The sequence below is a fragment of the Protomyctophum bolini genome (assembly GCF_963924005.1).
Source record: "Protomyctophum bolini genome assembly, chromosome: 14".
In the NCBI taxonomy this organism is placed as follows: Eukaryota; Metazoa; Chordata; class Actinopteri; order Myctophiformes; family Myctophidae; genus Protomyctophum; species Protomyctophum bolini.
This window is the reverse complement of record NC_137875.1, coordinates 21,162,659-21,182,853: the sequence shown is the minus strand read 5'-3', so window position 1 is coordinate 21,182,853 and position 20,195 is coordinate 21,162,659. Positions and strand designations below refer to the sequence as shown.

Genomic DNA, 20,195 nt, shown 5'->3' with positions numbered 1-20,195 from the left:
AAATTTGACAGCTAACGTACTCACTGACAGGTATTAATTTATTAATTATTCCAAAACCCCATGTTTTTCAGTGTAACCCTCAATTTGAAGGTCCACTCGTGCCCGAGATGTGAACCGGATGTAGGAAAAATAATCTGAGATAAATGCTTTTATCCGGATCTGATAACATGGAGGCGGACGGCAGGCAAAATGTTCACTTCTGTTTCATTTCCTGTTGTATCTGTCACAACCTAGAACAATGCATACGTTATGTTGGCGTAACGTAAATCGCTGAAAAGACCACATAACGTAAATTTACGTCATCGGCGCTTAACCATTGGATTAGACTTGACGTAAATCTACACGAGCGGCAGTGAATTTGTTTAATGTCCAAATATAACTTGCACTTTGAGTGAATTGAATGCTTTGCAGCACTTTGGAGTATGTTCCACCCAGAATAGAATGCTTTGCAGCACTTAAGTTTGGAGTATGTTCCACCCAGAATAAAGGTACCGCATGTGGACTAACTCATGGACTATGATGGCGTCGCTGCTCTAATAGAGACACTGGGGTGTTTAATAATTGATGCTTAATAAGGTCTCACGGGATATACATGCTTGTTATTCCTTAACCCTCTCACTGAGCCAAAGGACTAAAAAACAGGCACATTTTGAAAGAGGAATACAGTAAACATATAAATAAATAAATAAATAAATAAACATAAATTAATTATGGATGGTGCAAGGGAGGGGACTTTATATTTGCACTCATGTACTGTCTGTACTTTTATTCCTCGGGTTCCTTTTCTGAGGTACGGCTTCAACTATTGATCGTCTTCTAATTATATCCAATACCCTTTAAATTAATCAAATATTCAAGGGTGTATAGGCCTATCAACATATCAACAGGGGGGGGCGGGGGGGGGAATTGATAGATAATTTTAATAGATTTGTTTTATAATTGTCTATATCGATTTTATACTCGTACAACAGTGTCGCACAAATATATAATATTTGAAATAGCCAATTTACAAGCTCATGTGTCGCTCGTGATTAGAAAATCGGTTATTTTATTCAAATTGATAATTGTTTTCTAATCAATTAAATCGATTACTTTGATTTGCTGATGCACCATTACTCTGAGGTCTGTCAATTCTCTAATAGCGTGCAACTCTCAGTGCAAAAAACAAACCCACTCCCCTGTGTGAGAGCCAGAAGTACAGCAAGTCATATATCACCGTCAGATAGCCTGCGCTCATATATCACTGAGTGTGTGGTGTGCTAGCTAGGCTGTTCAGCTACAAGTCACAATGACAGAGCAAAACAGGAACATGGTACACTTTGCTAAGCATGTGTGACAGTGAGTACATGACACTGTGTGCTCTCCCTCCCCTGTACACTACACACCTGTTTACACCAACACCAGTCCTGACCTATAAACACACAGTTGGGAGCCATTCATCTTTTTTTTTTTTATACACCTTATACAACAGCAAGACACTGGAACACGATTCTCCAGAACCCTGAGCACAAAGACTTTGGCTGGATCAAAGTTCAGAGAATAAAATGTATATCATTTAAAATTCTATACATCAGACGCCACAAACCCATGCTTTCAGATATGGTCCCTTCTAACTCTGCCATATAGCTCAGATCTTCCATGGCCTATTTTTATATCTGAGGCGTGTCGTAATGTTACACTACACCATGATAACCCCCATTCCCCACCGCTCAGTGTGGGCAAGTATGTAATGATCTCTGCCTATGCCCCAAACTGTACATAATTTAACAAAGGGTGAATAATTCATATAACATTGCAGCCGCTGGAAAGATAATTAAAGATTCGAGCAGTATAATTCATGAGAAAGCTAATAAATGATGGTGCATGTTTCCCCATTTGATGGTTACGCATTTTGGTATCCCGACAGCACAGCACAGCAGTGTTCTAGCATTTCTGTACCTGAACCGATAAAATACATAATCATCCCTATTGGGCATGTCATTATAGGCGAAAGGTGAAAGGCGAAAGGTGTTTTTAATTCAAATGAGCAAAAATAGGTCAAACACAACAGCCATTTCCCCTATTTGTCGTACAACAAAGTATATAGGGCTTACTATATGAGTGGACGAAGCACCTTTTTATTAAAACTATAAAATGGGTGACTTCTTTTCCCCTTTACGCTTCAGAAAATTAACAGTTATTAGTGGTTCACAGTGAAGAGGGAAATCATAACGTTCTTCAGGCTGCATAAAAAGAGAAACTCATTTCAAAAGATGACTCACCCACTTCCTGTCGGGTGCTGCAGACCCCCAGCCCATACAGGAGCGTTGTGTCAGCCACCGTCTTCAGGAAGTCAGGGTTGTTCTCCGCAAAGCCCAGGTAGTTGTAGGAGCCCACGTTGATGACATTCTCTATTCGCTTCCCAGTTAACCTGCCAACATGAAAACACTGCTAATCATAATGCTAGAATGGACAACAATGTAGATTTTAGGTTTTGTTCTTTGGAGTGGTGCAACCACTCCAAGAACAGCAATGTCAATCAAGCATGGTTTCCTTTGGCATGGAACTGGAACAGTTGACAGTAGAGAGAGATTGACCTCATGAACTGTTAAATTGACTTAAGGTTACTGTTAAATTGACTTAAGGTTTATATTAAACTGATTTAATATAAACCTTAAGTCAATTTAACAGTTCATGAGGTCAATCTCCCTCTACTGTCCAGAAAGTACCAGCAGACGTACACTGCAAAAAATATCTGTGCTAATGTATCAATTTTGTGTACAAGTATACACCCTCAGAGTTAAATAAACACTGAGGATTGTACTGTATAGTGTCAGAGATTCTATAGGTTCAGCTGGAGTTCTCTGCATCAGTTGACCCGGAAGGTTACATTGTAAGCCAGGTTTGAGAGATAGTCTTTCTTGACATGATTTCTACAGTTATACAGCGAGCGCACAGAAGCCTGCACACCAAAACAGTATCGTTGTGCTGCTTTCTCCTCACTAAGGGAAGCATAACTGACAATAAGAGGCCAAGACACAAAAGGGGTTTTGAAATCTCTCTATCTTAGAGTAAGCCTCCGTATCTCTCTTACCTGATCCCACTTTTCCCCCATAGCTCTGTTCCTTTTTATATCCTATTCCCATAATTGTGTTCCGCAGGAGGATGCCATGCTCAGCCTTAATCCGCTACTGAGAACCCCGTGTCCCCGCTGCAACCCAGGCCAAATACATTACATCGCTACACATTAATCTGTCTGCTTTAGCGGATACATTTGCAGTTCGCCAAATACTTACTTGACGCTCGCCGTAGGTCATAAGAATTTGTTAGTTCATCTCTAACCAGAGCTAACACCTGCTCTAATTTTAATGTTGTCTTTAATTGGTTTCGTACAAACTCGGTGCTGTACGTCCACTAATTTGTTTCCCCAAGATTATGGAATATAATATTTGTTAATATTCTGATGGAAGTCAGTGGGTCTCTGGTCGAGCTAAACCACAGAGTTCTTGAATTTAACAATATACTTTGTGTAAAAGCATGATGATTATAATGAGTCAGTGTACAGTGTACAGTACCTGAATGTCCAGTTGTAATCATCGGACACCCTCTCCATCACGTCGAACACAGGTCCTGGGAGGCTGCACAGGGGCCGGTTCCAGTTGTCTCGTACCCTCATGTACAGGTTGCGTGTGTAAAAGTTCTCAAAATCTTGATAAAGTGGCACAAAGTGCTGTGACCAAAAGGAAAAATATCCATCAAGACCAATTGATGGATACATGTACATTAGTATAATGCATTTCGTCCGTGGAGCATTGTAATGCATGGTACTATTAGTTACAGTAATCACATTAACCCTGGTATCACTATTCTGGCCAGATTCTCCAAACAAAAAAAACACTACACTCACAATTTAAGCATTTAGAATTAGCAGACCATCTTATCAGAAAGAATGGCACAAACAAAAAGTGTGTAAAAATGGTCAGTTAAATAATCAGAGTGCAAAACAAATAATTAAGCTCTACAAAGTATCTAGGGTACCAGGCAAACATAACTAAATAACATTACTGGGCATTTGTGGTAAAGCAAACATTATGGCTATCAAAATTACAACATAATGTGAACAATTAACCAACATATATCTGCATACCAGTATAACTATAGCATAGCATGCCATCCATCACAAATAGGCCGCACAAAGTAATACAAGGAATGAGTAGTGCTAGGGGTGAGGTGGAGTTTAAAGAGGCGAGAATTCAGTGACTTGAAAGGTCTCTGACTGGAGGTTTGCATTAAATGACTTCAAAGGTTCACTTTTAGTGCCAAATCATAAGTTTATAGTAAAAGTCAAATTATTTACTGTAAATGTCCTTTGACTGTGGTTACGACGTTAAAGCTGCACTGTGAAACTCTCCTCTTCTACCTCAGCAAGTGCTGACCTTTTTACCATTGAGCTCATATAGCCGACCTGCTTGCTCATGAATAAATTGAATCTTGACCATCAGGTCAAAGTTCGTGTCAGATCCTGTGTCTATAGGTGACACGTGACTTTGACACGATCTAAGAGCAGGGAGACAAAATACCACCCCGATTGTACAAGTTTAAGTTGAATAATATGTACAATCGGGCGGCAGTGGCTCAGGGGTAGAGTGACCGCATAGGAACCGCAAGGTTCCCAGTTCAAACCCGGGCTCCCCCAGAGTTAGTGTCGAAGTGTCCTTGAGCAAGACTCGATGTGCAGGTTGGTGCCTTGCATGGTTTCCGCCGCCATCGGTGTGCGAATGTGTGCGCAAATCATAATGGGTGAATGTAATGCACAATCTCTGTAAAGTGCCTTGGATAAAGGTGTATAAATGCACCATTTACCATACAGATTGGACTAAATTAAACGTCATTCTTTACAAGACAGTTACACAGCACCGCTTTAAATAATAATAAAGTTGACTGACACACACACACACACACACACACACACACACACACACACACACACGCACAGAGTATATATTTATTTCTTCTCAGTTTTAGCCCCAGCATCTCAGCTAAGCCTCAAACTGGTTATGTTTGACTGACATTAGAAAAGCACAGGTCCCGAGTTATCTTGGTAAATGGTCTGGATTTCTATAGCCCCTTTATCCAAAGCACTTAACAAAAAGTGCTGCATTCACCCATCAGTGGAGCAAGTGGTTAGAGAGGTTCAGTGTTTTGAGGACACTTTAACAAAAAGCCATGAAGAGACGCAGATCAAACCGGAAACCTTCTGCTCCCCAGATGGCCACTCTAAGCCTCCAGTCGCTCTCTCCAAGTTTTATTGGATTGGATTGAACTGTCCAAGCTGTCACTGTCATGTGACAGACAATACAATACAATACAATACAATAAAAAGAGAGAGCAGAACATGTCTTGTAAACGGCAGGTCCCTACTACAACAGGGTTCAAAGTAAACTTCCCAAGAATTGCAACACAATAAATCAACCATGCCAATTAGAGGTTTGAGCCTCTGCCCGGACCGGACCTGAGACCGGACGGGCCCAGCGGTCAGGGTCGGGGCAGGGGCCAGTAAGAATTTCTCTCCATTTCCTTGGGCCGGTCATATAATTGCTTTTCTTTTTCTAAATTGGGGTGGATACTAGTAAGCTATTTGATGTGATAATCGGTCGATAGCCTACTGTACATACTGTAGTTAGTAGTTACAATGTTATAATGCATTGAATGTGTCTCCTTGAGCAAATAACTATAATATAAACATACATTAAATCAATCAGACTTTTTACATACTAAGAAAATGTTTCAGAATGCGCACAGGCTCGGGTAGTGCTGGGCTTGTTTTCTTGGGTCTGATCTAAGCTCTACTTCGGCTGGTGTCAAGAAAAACATAGACACAGAAAGATATCAATACTTCAATATTCAATGGCTTTAAACACAAATATCCAACGGAGAAAACAAAGCGTCCAATTCTGTGAATTCTGGATTTAAGGAGTAAAATCTCCAATAAATGTACCCCTCATATTTACAGTAACACTACACTAGTACGCCTGTACTAAAACACCACTCAGACCTCATCAAGGATCCAAAAAGCAGAGCAGCATAGAAATAACTTGAATCCACAGGGAATTAATTAGCTCTCTTCCAACAGCTATCCTCTATGGTACCCTGTCTCAGCCATGGCAACATAGAAGTGAAGTCAAGGGGGAGGGTAAAAACTTACAGCAATTATACTGTAGAAATAAAACAAAAGAAAAGGCACACATGCACATAGTGGGGCCACTGGCATGTGCGTGCGTGTGTGTGTGTGTGTGTGTGTGTGTGTGGTACACAACAACAACAAAAACCTTATGGATATGTTTTTACATTCTGATAAAAAAACGTAAACATGATTTACTTCACTGACCGCGGGGGCCAATGTATTTAGCCGACTAGAGCCCACCTCTATACCAAATCTCCTTGCCGAAGATAGCCCATCTACAAGCTCACAAGCTTGTAGATCGGCTATTTTCGTCAAATTTTGCCCAAAATAGGGGCGCTAGGGTTCGTATATGTTTAAATTGACACCTTTTGCAGTCATATCTGTGTGTGCGATTTTTGTATGCATATTATTCCTACCTTCTGTTCCTCTCTCTCCTGGGCAACATGGCACTTCTCTAGGCCCACAGCCCTGAGGAAGTCTCTGAAGTAACCAAAAAGGGTGAGGATGCCAAAGCCCAGGTATGTCATGACAGCCAAATACATGGGCGCCTGTTCATAGATCTCGTACTTAGTCTGCCTGGAGGTGGAGGCAACTCCATTCTCTTTTCCATTTGTCTGAAGAAAAAGACAAGCACGAGAGGTACAAGAGTTATCTTACAGCTGTAGGACAGTTATATTACTGCACAAGACGGCTCGCTTATGGGGGATTAATCACGATTAAATAATTGTGATTAATGAAATTATTTATTTGACCTTCTTTGATCTTTTGACCATACATTGTAAATAATAATAAATAATATACCCCTCATCTTTTCATTGTGAACATCGTTTTAGTGGAAAGACTCTTGTCAACACCCAGCAGATGAGATAACAGGTGGGAAAAATCCATTAATAAAAATGCTATCCAAGCATTCCACATGGTTCACTTACAGTAGTTATGTTTCGTAAATGCTTTCGTAAATGCTTTGTTTTCAGATCACAAAGACAGAGGTACAGCAAGGATAGCAGGGGGGGAAATGGTAATCATATAAGATCCAGATTTGTTGTACAATCTAGCTCTCCAGTTTCAAAGAAGTAGAAAGGGAAAGAAAAAAAGGGAAACAAATCAAATATGTCCTATAGTATATTCCTAATATGATAAGAGCAATTTCATTATACATTCAGGTGCCTGGTAATTGGTAAAATAGCAATGACAGAAATGTTTCTAGTGAAGGTAAAATTGTGGTCCTTTTCAACACAGTTTGAAGTACAAAAGAATGTCAGCATATTATTACATTTTTCAGGCTTTAATTATGCTCATAGCCTCGTAGGTGTGAAAAATGAGAATGTGCACAGTGCCCACTGGTACCACACACTCTCTTGGTAGGAACACTGCTACAGTATGATAGTGAGCTAGACAGCTTTTTCAAGTCACTCATGTGATGATATTTGAAATTATCCTGATGATAAAAATTCACCACGATAAAATGTAGTGTTTTATCTGCTTATTCTGTAGGCCTACATATAAACAACTAGAAGAATTGTGTAAACCCACAGAAGTGGTTCAAAACTACTAGTCAATGAACAATCAGGAAAGCGTCTTACACCAATGAAGGACAGTCAATCAAGTCCAATGTGGTGAACTACAAGCGACAAGTGGGCCTAGTCACAAATGTTCAAATGCAGGAGAATGACCATCGCTAGCCGAAGTGGAATTCAGATCTTGTCATGCTGAATGGGGGCAGATTTGTAGTCCGTTTAATGGTTGTGGTTGTTGGTCACACATGTGGGCTTGATATTTGTCTCCCAACTCACTGCTAGCCAGGCAGCATCTGTCTTAATGGAAAGTTTTTAGTTTAGATGTGCAATCATACAATGGTGGCTGGTTAGACACGGCAACATACAGTCAAAGCCTCCATCTGACTCACTAAGAATAATACAGCCTATAACAGCCAAGTGAAGATCGGCCACACACCCTTCTATGCTATTGGTTGAGGCCTGACCAAGAACCGGTTGAGGCCTTCATACAAGGAATGTTCAGCCGTTTAGGAACACCGTCGAGCCCCACCAAGACCAAGGGCGGAACTGAAGACATCCTGAAGACAAGGACCACCCCGCTTCACCCACAAAGTGACTGACTGTGGTGGAGCGGTCCCAGCTGGGACCTGCAGATATCTCTCTTTCTCATGGCATGCTGCAGTGCACAACAGGCCCAAGAAACCACCTTGCATTGTTGATCTTGGACAGGACAACTGAGAACACAGCCAGAGCTGAAGTATGGATGACCACACAACGCACCACCAGAGTCCAGACACCCAGACAGTTGCAGGACGGTCTGACTCGAACTGGCCATTGGCCAACAGCTGCAAAAGGCACCAGGCCAGAACAGGCGTACTGCCAGGGATAGTCAAAAGCTAGGCTATGACATGCCTATCAAAGACCAGGACTACTAGGCTGGGGAACTTTCCTCGATGTATAAGACCACGAGAGTGAGCCGCTGCTCCAAGTTGGGGTTATGAGTTAGTTGGGTAGTCAAGTTCTGAGAAGGGGAGGGTGAGTCTGAGTTTGAGGCTAAAAAGACAAGTGTGTCGGGAAAAGAAATCAGACCCATCTGAACTGAGTGCTGCTGTACTGCACACTGCTGTAGTACTGTACTGTACTTTACAAGCCCGCCCTCCTCCCTGCCCTGTGTGTGTGTGTGTGTGTGTGTGTGTGTGTGTGTGTGTGTGTGTGTGTTAGGCTATGCAAACAGTGACACGCAATTTCTGTGCTCGGAGGGACGGCCAGCCAGCCAGGGACACACATTGCCGTCTATAGGAGTGGTACAGCACACCACTCAAAAAGAAGCTCCGAGGAGAGACACCCTACATTACACTACGATATTTGTTCGCCAGCTAGTTTAGGCTATTTGGTCTTTTGTTTGGCCACCCTCCCACCCACTCCCACCCCCATTTATAGCCTGTATTTTGAGGGTAATAAAACCTGGTCATCGGGTTAAACTTCAACCACTGTGTCCTCTTTCATTCAGCTAGGGAGCCAGCCATGTCATGTGGCAGAGGCAGAGCCGTATATGAAAGACAAGGAGCAACACATTTTCCCCACTGATTATATGTTTTTAAAGATAGATAAATGCATACATTTAAAATTATAATATATTTCAAAGTTGAATAGCTACATGATCTTTCCACCTCAAAGTACAAAGACACAAAAAAGTGGGAAGGATGAATAAAGCAAAATGAAGATAATATCAGCCAAGTCCAGACTAGCCTCGGTACCAGGCTTACTTATCTGCGAAAAGAGTCGTCCACACTAATATAAAACAATTAACACAGTGGTTCCCAAACTTTTTTGTGTCAAGGACCCCCGAATCAACATGTATTAGGCCACGGACCCCCCATTTGAAAACATGGGGAGGATTTTTACAGCTCTATAGCAGTGATTCCGAAACACATTCATTTCATGGACCCCCAGTTTCACACGCATTATGCTACGGACCCCCGATTTAATGGCATTTCTATCTCTGGTACGCCAATTTAAATTGTAAAACCACTGTTAATTTAACTCTGAGAGTGTACAAATGGAACCGTTAGGGTCCATTTGTACACTCTCTGAGTTACAGACCCATAAGGGTCCATTTGGTTTCTATCTCTAATTGAGCTAGGTACCCCCTGGAACTCCCTCAAGTACCCCCAGGGGTCCCCAGACCCCACTTTGGGAACCCATGAATTAACAGACCGTCTACTTTTCAAACAGGTAGCCTACTGCAGTAGATTTATTCTTATGATTTTTATATCACAAAATAAATTGGCTATGATAAATGTGTTACTTAAAACCATAGACTGGGTACTGTAGTCTGGGTTAATAAAAACCATGGTTAAAACACACGCGCGCGCGCACACACACACACACACACACACACACACACAATTACGTCACTTTAGGTATTTTACTCGGGTCAGGTGTTTCCTCTATTTTGACAGCCACCCGGCTGGCTGGAGCTCTACGGTAGCACCGAGCAACGTATGACGTTAATAACAACGATAACCCCTGGCCTGGCCAGCGAACCTGAACCTGATGGCGTCATGAACTCTCGCAGAAAGGTGCAGTCAGGTAAACAGAGAAGGATTGTACTGAAAGTATGAGGGTCCCCCACGCCACTGGCCACTAAACTTGTCTTCACTTCAACGCGATTTCCGTGTTCATACAGATCAATATTGAGTCTGTATATACACGGAAATCGTCTCATTCACACTATCACAACTTTGCAGTGTAGGCCTATCTGACAAATTATACATGGTTCCTGTTGCACAGAATGTTCCTGGGGTAATGAGCAGCGTAGATAAGTTTAAAATTGTCCGCCCGAGTAATAGCTTTAGGCTATCTGTCGAAGAGACAGCGGCCAGGCATGCACCGCTCTCTCTCTCTCTCTCTCTCTCTCTCACCTTGTGATAGCCGTTTTTCTTTGCATTGTCGTTTTTAATATGTCCCGTCTGGTCCATGTATGACTTCAGATTCCCGTTTATAGGCACAATTGGGACGGGTGTTCTGGCTGTTCTTGCCATTTCTTCTCTTTTAATATCCACACGACCCGGCCGCGTCGACTCCACTCCCGTCTGTGTGTGTGTTTGTCTGTCTGCTGGTCTTGTGTCAGTCAGGTATGAAACCGGTTTGGAGGATCATTACAAAGGTGACTTCCTACTTGTCTTGTGCGTCGCTGTGGGAGCTGCTGGCTGGCACAGCCTCTTAACCCCTGTGTCAGAGAAGTAAATACACCACCAGCCCCAGATCATCTTCCTTAAAATGATTAGGCTACGTAGGCTACTTATAGTGCACAGTCTTTCACTTCCCCGTTTAGACAGACTAGAAATGAAACTGCAACCAACACGGCAAGTTGTTTAGACCTAAAAAAGTAAAAATACACTTTGAGTTGCAAATAAAATATCATAGGTCTACACTATAATATGAGGATACTCATTGTACTGTGTATAGGCCCTAGATACTGTAAAGAAATTATATAGGCCTATGCCTTTTGCTCTGTTGATCCTGTATGCACTGATAATTGTCCTGAGGCAGTGCCTCATTTGAACAGTTACATAGGACATGTGATGGTATGATTATGAAACTCCATTGGCCTCAGTTACATGCACAGAATGTATTCAGAATGAATGAATTCATTCCGAACAGAGACATACCCAACTGTTTACATGGAACTAGCCCCATATGTGCCCTCTCCCTACGCTCATTCTGTAGGAGCTACAGAATGAGCGTAGGGAGAGGGCACATATGGGGCTAACATGGAACTTGAATACAATTATTCCTATTCCTCAATTGTTTACATGCCCAAAGCATTCATTCGGAATATAACTTTGGACTATAGAGATGGACAACCCATAACCGTTATCCCTTAAGAAATTAATAACCGACAAACACTAATAGCTATTATCTGATCAAATAAAATAAAAATATATTTTGAAGCGCAGTCCCTGCAACCACACGCAACCTCCACCCAGAACAGCCCAGAACAAAAAAAAACACAGCATCTCTACACCCATACACTGTGCACATAAAATGTCTCCAAATGACCATCCCTGCTTGGATATGGCACTACTAAGGGCAGACATGTGTAAAATAATACATGTATTCCAAACTCCCAGTAGCATTCAGAATAAAAGTGTTTATATGGTGATCTATACCGATTCAAACGGTATATACCACGTACCCCTCCAGACTGGAATGAAAATCCATTCGGAATGGGATATTCTATTCCAATTGAGGTGTTTACATGAGCATTTTTATTCTGATGACTGGAATGAACCCATGCAGTCCGAATGAATTTCTGCATGTAAATGGGGCCACTGAAGACTGAGTTTCAAATAAGAAATGCATTGATGTAGCATTCTCTGCACTAATTAGTTTTAAGCAACAATTAAACCGCAAACTATAGCTTTGTTGACTTAAACACTCAGACAGTGTTTATCGAGTGTTGATGTGCCGTCGTGCCGACACGCTGCCATTTATGTTTTATCAACATAGGCTCCGCTTTGGAACTTTGCAGACTGTAGACATATTTGTGCCCGCCTGCATTGTTGTGATTGTCCCCTCGAGGCAGACACACAAAGAGAGGATTTGTTTGTAAAATGTCAGCGGTGCCTACTCAGTTGGTCTTGTAGCACGGTGGTGCTGAAGACCCAGAATATACCAGGTTGTGCTTGGCACTCTGACAGGCATTAGAAAGAGATGACTTTAACATTGTGAGTGACTCACTGCAGCCCTGTTGCTGAATGTGTTGGTTTTGGTGAGCTTGTGTGGGTTGTGTGATGGTGGTGGTGGGCATGTACCAGCAGATAATGTTAAGTAGACAGTCTTAACTGTAGGGAAAAGAAAAGAGGCTGGTACAGTTTGGAATGCAATTTCATGTCTGAGCACCATGCCCAGTTGGTTGGGAAATACAGAAAGACTGTTTTCTGCCTATATCTGTTCAGGTCCTGTGTGGGTGTGGGTGTGTTGTGCATCATTTGTAACTGCGGAAGCACATTGCAGAACTTCCAATCGTCCTCCACTTCCAAGCCCTATAGCTTTCCTATCTCTCTACTCCTTATAAAGCAAAGATAACAACAGAAAACTTCTGACCTATGTTCCAGTTGCCTGGGTGACAGCAGACTGCTGGGCGCTTTGGCATAGGGGGTAATCATCTCAATGTTCGGGCCTGTTGAGAACTCTCAACAGGCCCGGCTGCCGGGCGTGGCTGCACTAATAACTTTGGGGCAGACCCATCTAGAGTTTAAATGGACAGGTATCAGTCAAAAGGGAGACATCGAAGAGGAAGGAATCTGGATGGGGAAGGATCAAAATATTGAATGTCAGAACAGGTCAGCTCCATATTTGGAGATCTAAGAGGTTTGAGGTCAGATGTAGAGATCCCTGATGCCAAGTTTGATGACATCAGGGATCTCCATTTATGGGCTTAATATTGATGACATCAGGGATGTCACGTGCCCCATCCCTGATGATGTCTCATGCTCTCACCATGACCCACTTGAAAATGTTGAAAGCTTTCGCGGCCCACCCAGCTGGCCACTTAACAAGACATAGAAGTGGTCAATTTTAAGTGGTAAAATGTGCATTTTCAGGACATCGTTTATTTGAATGATCAATCAATTGTGTTTTGGCTGCCTTGGATCAGTGGAACCAACTTAATATATTTTAAGTTATTTTTGTATCTGTATTTCAATGAAAACATATTTTTCAAGGTTTTAATGAAAATTCACATGTAGGCTATTATTATTATTTTAAACATTTTACAGTATATACAGTATATATATATATATATGTATTAATGTTATATATCATTTGGACCCACTTGCAATACCCTCATGGGACACCAGTGGGCCCCAGCCCACAGGTTGGGAATCGTTGCCATAGACCAATGTGATTGCGTGGTACCATTGTGACTGGCATTGCAGTGCTCTGTGCAAGATCAATGCAGATCTAATTCTGCTCCTCCCACCTTTACAGCAAAGGCTGTCTCTACTGTGGCACTTGACACTTTGCAAAAGTGTAAAAACTTGCAAAGAAGTAGCTGAAGTTAGGATAAGGATGTGTTTTGCTTGTAAACACTTGCCTTGCGACGCGTCATATAATTTCACTCTCTGTCTCCTTCGCTTCACGCTAAACTGGTGATGCGGGCTGCTGTTGTCTAATAACCCAAAACCCTTGCCATAGCTCATCTACTATATCACTGTTTCTCAACATCAGGTCTGGGGACCACCAGGGGTCCCAAGTGTACAAATGGAACCATATGGGTCCATTTTGGTTCCTTTTGTAGTGTGTACACTCTGAGAGCCCTTTTCCACCGGTTGGGAACCGGTTCAGTTCAGAACCAGTTTTTAGTCCATGAGCCAGACCTCCAAAATTGGAAAGTTAATTATGAATTCAGTGTGCAAGTATGTTGTGTTGAGTTGACATTGTGGTCATGGTGTCACATAATTACGTTCATGTCTGGAACAGTCTGGTTAGGGTCATTACTCTCACACAGGCCACAGACAATCTTAAATACCCCAAATCTCGACCACTCGCTGAGTCTCGCTCACTCAAACTTGGTCACTTAAGAATGGCGGTGAAATTGGTGACCTGCTGAAATATGTGACAATCTTGTAGAAAATCACATCCGAATGTAAATACTTTTGTTATTGTTTGTATAATCGTTTGTTAATTAGCAGAGTTCAACCTAGTGGTATTTAGGCCATATATTTAAATAGACCTCCATGTGAAGTCCACAAGATTGTCACATATTTCAGCAGGTCACCAATTTCACAGTAAAGGTCCCTGCACACAGAGCGTGTTTTTCGGATTTTTAGCAGCGTTTCTCCATCGGTTTCCCGAAAAACATGACCAGTGTGCAACCACCTTAACACCGCCATGCTGGAGTGACGAGATTTTGGCTATTGGAATTTGGGGATAGGAGAAACTCCTACAGTAGAGTGTGGTTGTCTCACACCTGTGAACACAGAAGGGGTGGAGTAGTATATACAGTAAACTTACTGTAGATACTACTCCACCCCTTACTCCTAGATACTTGTATCTATTCTTTGAGACACACATATGCGTATTGCGGGGCGTGGCCAAATCCACCATTGTTGTTTAAAGACCATTGGAATTGCATTACGGAACCTACAGGTTGTTACATGTTATGGATTTTCTTCGTCCTACAGCGACACTATGGTTAGGTGTTGTAGTGTCGGGAACTGTGAATGCAAATTGACTTTTTCCTTGTTCGCCAGCCACGAAAATGGAACTGGACATAATATAAGAGCACAGGCACACACGGGCATCTCCGAGGAGTGCGTATAGGGACACTCTGCCGCCAACGTTTGTTTATACCGAGCTAACGCGCTTAGCACAAGCCCTTCAAAGTCAGCTGACATTTAAAAACGGACAAAGTCGATAAAACAACAGTTTGATGAAACTAACAACAGAAAGTGGCAACAACTGGCGCAGACCAGGTCCTGGATGAAACATCACACGTGACGCATGTGTAGGCAGAAGAATAATTTGGTGTCATTTCTGTTAGGTCCAGAAGGACCGAAACGTTAGTGTGTAAATACAATAAAATTGATGCTGCTGAGCAAGAGCAGTGTGCAGGATTTCTCATCATGAATGGTCACTGGACAATATGAAAAATGCAATATCAAGGCAAATAATCTCTTTTTCAACAGCATGGAATTATAAAGCCCAAATCATCCTCTGTCTGACTCTGAAAACAAATGCAACAGTGGGCATGCTGTTGGGTGGCTGGTAGTCAGTTAGAGAGACCAAATTCAAGACATATCAAACATATTGTTTATTTATTAATGCAACCCTGATAGTGGTCAGCATTGAACATGCACATTTCAGAGTAGCCCAGAGATATGAGGAGTTACGTCAAATCAAGATTGACGTAATTTTACTGTACGTCTCACCTTTTTACAGCAGCAGTCTTGAGTGGGGATGTCACAGCTGCAGGCTTTGTTCTCCACTAGTGGGACCAGATGTAACCTAAATCTGTCAGGCCTCATTAGCGATGTCAATCAGGAAATTGCTGTTCATTGCGACGTGACAGAATGTTTTCTCAATCCATCCATTCAATTTGTTATGGAAATCAGGCAACTGGAGTTGATTTAGTTTAGATTTAGTGCTGATTTAATGCCAATGAAGTTGCTGCTGGGCACCGGAACATTGGCGGTTTAACTCAAGTTGGTCGGTCTTTAAGGCAGATCTGTAGAATAAGCCCAACTCTGGAGGGAAATTCTACACTTCAAGAAGCCCTTTTAACGTTGCCCTTCATTTAACAACTTGTTTTATTTCTTGGCATGAAATGTATCCCATTTGATACTGATAGATGCTTTCTCATTTCCTCACCGGATTGCTACTTATCGCCCTGCCTGCTCTAACACTGCCTTTAACTTGATTAGACACACTTTGTAATTGTATAACGTGTAATATAATGTGATGTGGAAAATTGTTTTGAACGCTTCATGAAAGCAATCTCCCTACCTGGAATGCTGATGCGATAGCCGTGTAAGCTGCCTATAGGGCCCAGCAGGGGGGCCTCCAGTCATGTTGCTTTTCATCTGAATGTCATGGAGGAGATTAAAGTGAAACACTGCATAGATCTAACGTGTGCAGAAATGTCTTGTATCATGTGGACTCATGCCTTCAGCACCTAAGCAGAGGTTTAGCCGAGTAGAACAGTGGTCATCCTGCATTATCTGAATTTCCCATATTTAACCACTTTAACCCTGATGCCCTTATCGGCAAATATTCAGAAAATAATTAATGTCCCCCCCACACACACACACACACACACACACACACACACACACACACACACACACAGCAAAGATAGTAGATCTACAAGCTCACAATGATGTCACACGTTGTGAGCTTGTAGATCAGCTATTTTCGGTAGGCCTATTCAGAGTACAAAGTATAGGACCTACTGTAAGCAAGATATAGCCTAAGGGCCGATTCATACTCCTATTTTAGAGCCGAATAAAAGTCGGTTCGGCGCTGTAGAGCGTACAATGTGACGTCATTTGAGGTTCGGGACGAGCCGAAATCATTTCGGCACTACAGCGCAGAAACAGCGCTAAAATAGGAGTATGAATCGGCCCTAATACGGCTTAAACATTAATTCCAGCCCTGCATACTTTTTGTAAATAATGTATGTTCTGCTCACAGTCACATGCAGTCAGATGTACTGAACAGATTGAGTAGGCTTGACTAATAATTTAAGGGTGGCAATTGTATCAATGGGCAAGTGGGGCTCAGGCTCAGCCCTCCCTATCTTATGGAGTAAAGATGAGAAATTATTATTAAAATGTTTTAGAATAGATACTTTTATATGCTGGTATAATCTAAAGCAGCAACAGCATCGAATAGTTACAAGAAAAACACAATTTACAGCCCAAAAGGCTTTCATTGGCTTTCATTGCGTTGAATGATTGACAGCTGCCAAGACACGCCTGCTTGGTTTACTTGTGCTCAGCCCTAATGCCCGCCTCAGACCGTGAGGTCATTGGCTATTGACCAATCACAGCACCTGCTCGTGTGTGGTTGTTTACAGTGAAAGAATGGCGGGTACGTGGAAGTATTTTAAATGAAATGAGTTTATTTAGTGTCCGTGGAGGGGAAAATGAAGTTAAGTGACTGTTTTTTTTTGGATATAACAAAAGGAAAGGACTCAAGGAGACAAAATAAAATACGTTTTGTGAGTTTGAAATTCTTGCTTGGGGCAGACGCAGACAGCTGACCACACCGGACCCGAAAGGTATTGTGGCCTGCTTCATTCAAGTCACAAAGTTAAGAAACATAATAGCTGGTTTAATCACATTGAATGCTCTCATTGAGTTGGGAAGAGAGAGAGAGATAGCCTGACACTCAGCCTGAATTTTCATTAATGTGGCTAGCGATTCAGGGGCTGGAGCCAGGCTAAGAGAGAGAGGCTGTGTTTGTGTGCGTGTTGTCAGTGTTGTTTCGGTGCCGCCACTGCCGCGCGCGTGCGTGCAGGTGTGTGTGTGCCTTAGTTGCAATTAAGTTGCTTGCATCTTCCATTTTGGTCGGTGCCGTTTGCCGTTTGCGCCAGTTGCGCGCGTGTGTGTGTGTGTGTGTGTGTGCGTGTGTGCGTGTGCGTGTGTCATTATTAATGACAGTATAAGAGCAGCTATCTGTACAAACAATGTTCAGTGGAGTGTTTGTTGTGGGCATGCATTTCTGTTGTTGTGGAGCACTTGCTGTAATAAAGTATAGGCCTGTAGTAGCTAGTGTCTGTCATTGCTGTACTTTGATATCTGGAATATGATGCTATTGCTGCAGTTTGAACTATAGCATATGGTATAATGGATGTTTTATAGCCCCCCCCCCCCCCCACCCAAAATCACTGCCAGTCGCATTAGAACGATTAAAATAGGCCTCGCTGCATCATTGCATGAGATACATTTTGGTTACAACCTTAGAGTACAACCCTTACAGCTGTTGAAAGAATGGTTCCTCCACCTAGTGGTAGCACACGGAATTACCTCATGTACAATGCTTATTCAGTCTATACATCTCACACACACACACACACACACACACACACACACACACACACACACACACACACACACACGTTCCTTCCACTATAGAATACATCATTCAGTATTTTATTTAGGCATATCTCTTCTGATAAATGCACAGTTCCTCGTGCCTGATTGATAATGGTGATGAATTGCATTTTTTATAGAGCTTTTCTAAGTACTCAAAGCGCTTTACAGAGTGGTTCATTCATTCATACACTGGGAGGTGAATTTATACTTAGTTGTGCGCGGCTGGCTCCGCCGTCTTCAGTGCAACTCAAGTATAACTCAGGCTTCGCTGACGGCCTGACGCTACATGTGTTCTCATAGTAACATTGAAGCATAGACACAGAGCCATCTAGGAATTAAGTGTTTATGGATGAACTCTGTCATGCTCTGTGGTTACAGGCCTGTGCTAATGCAGTGCTATATTTAAACGACCCCTGGGGTGCCATTAAATCATGTAATTTCTTCATCAGGCCTGACTGACCTCATTTTAATATCCACTTCAGAAAGCATCAAGGAGAAAGGGGAAAAAAGAAGAGGAGATTATTGAGTTTTGAACACTAATAAGAATGATAATTTAGTCTTAGCTAGCTGTTTAGTTGCTGGTGGTGGTGTACTGTACTTGTCACTGTGCATTTGTACATACGTGAAATGTGTTCTCCACAACACCTCCTAACTGTTACTAGTGGCGGATGTTTTTCTTTTTTTCCTAGAGAATCGTAATGGCTGTGATTTCAGAATAAGCTTTAAGTCCTATATTAGAATAGCTGAATAGCAGGTGTGTTCTGTGGTACTGTTTTATTATTATTATTATGCATTCGTTGTTTTGTCCGTGTTGTCTGTCAGATAAGTGTTCTAAGCTACACCGGCTACGTAAGACATAACTCCCCATTAGGCTCAGCAGGACAAACGAGAAAATCATGAACATTTGTTGCTACAGGCATGAGGCATGCATGTTTGGCTTTCACAGAGATGGCATGAGTGAGCGAAAAGTACACTACATCCTTTTTGAAGGAGGGCAGAGAGGCTGACAGAATATTCAATCACTCACATTCTTTTTTTAGAAGAGACAAATGAGTTCTCCCAGTGCATGGGCCATGAATGTGGACCGTACAAAATGTCTCCACTTTCGTCGTTTGACAGTAGGAGCCCTGTGTTAGCTTCAACAGCTGCAGTATGCCTAACCTTGAGTCAAGTCCCGCCCGTGGTTGTGCCCCTCTTCGCACCTATTGGTTGCCCTTTCGTGGTTGGACAAAAATCCTCTCTCCATCCACTATTGAATAACGTTTTTCAGTTGCTTCATATTGATATTCTGTGCACTCAATTCTTATTTTAAACTTGTAGTAAAAAGGAACATCACAGGTGCAGCATGGTGACTGGGCATATCATGTTTGTTTTTAGTTATTTTTCTCCAAAAAAGATGTTTTAGCAAATTCAATATAAACAAGGCGGAACCAGGGCTGAACAAGGCAGAAAGAGCCTGCTGGTTTGTCAGTCAGATGTCTCTTGAAAGGTTCAAGTAAGAGGGGACTGGGAATGGCAGATGTTGGGTGAACCCAGGCCATTATACAGTAGGTAGTCAAGTAGGGTGATTGAATGGAACCAGGCGGGCCCCCTTTTGAAACTAGCTCCTCACCACTCGGTTTGAGCATATATATATATATATATATATATATATATATATATATATATATATATATATATATATATAATATAACGCAATGCAAGTGGATGGGAGGGGAATTCCGGTGCCGTCTCTATTATTTATATATCTATGCTCAAACCGAGTAGAAGTGTGTATAGGGGGCGAGTGGCGAGGAGCTAATTTCAAAAAGGGGGAGGGGTCGGTGGAACATGGTGTCTCTGGTCTGGGGGTGTTTTCTGACAGTGTTGACCTTAATTACGGCAGATATGGTTTGTGACTCATCTAATACTTGCATGTCTTTTACTGGG

At 42.2% G+C, this 20,195-nt stretch overlaps 1 protein-coding gene across 1 annotated transcript in view; it reads right to left on the bottom strand.

The window, feature by feature from the left end:
* sptlc3 (serine palmitoyltransferase, long chain base subunit 3) overlaps positions 1–10,879 on the bottom strand; it is a 37,561-nt gene extending 26,682 nt beyond the window's left edge. Inside the window, exons 1-4 of the mRNA XM_080781725.1 lie at positions 10,584–10,879; positions 6,580–6,777; positions 3,555–3,709; positions 2,262–2,410 (exon numbers count right to left, since the gene is read on the bottom strand). Coding sequence (XP_080637851.1) covers positions 2,262–2,410; positions 3,555–3,709; positions 6,580–6,777; positions 10,584–10,703 — 622 coding nt within the window. The 5' untranslated portion in view covers positions 10,704–10,879. The remainder of the gene's footprint in view (positions 1–2,261; positions 2,411–3,554; positions 3,710–6,579; positions 6,778–10,583) is intronic.
* Positions 10,880–20,195: the final 9,316 nt, after the last annotated feature.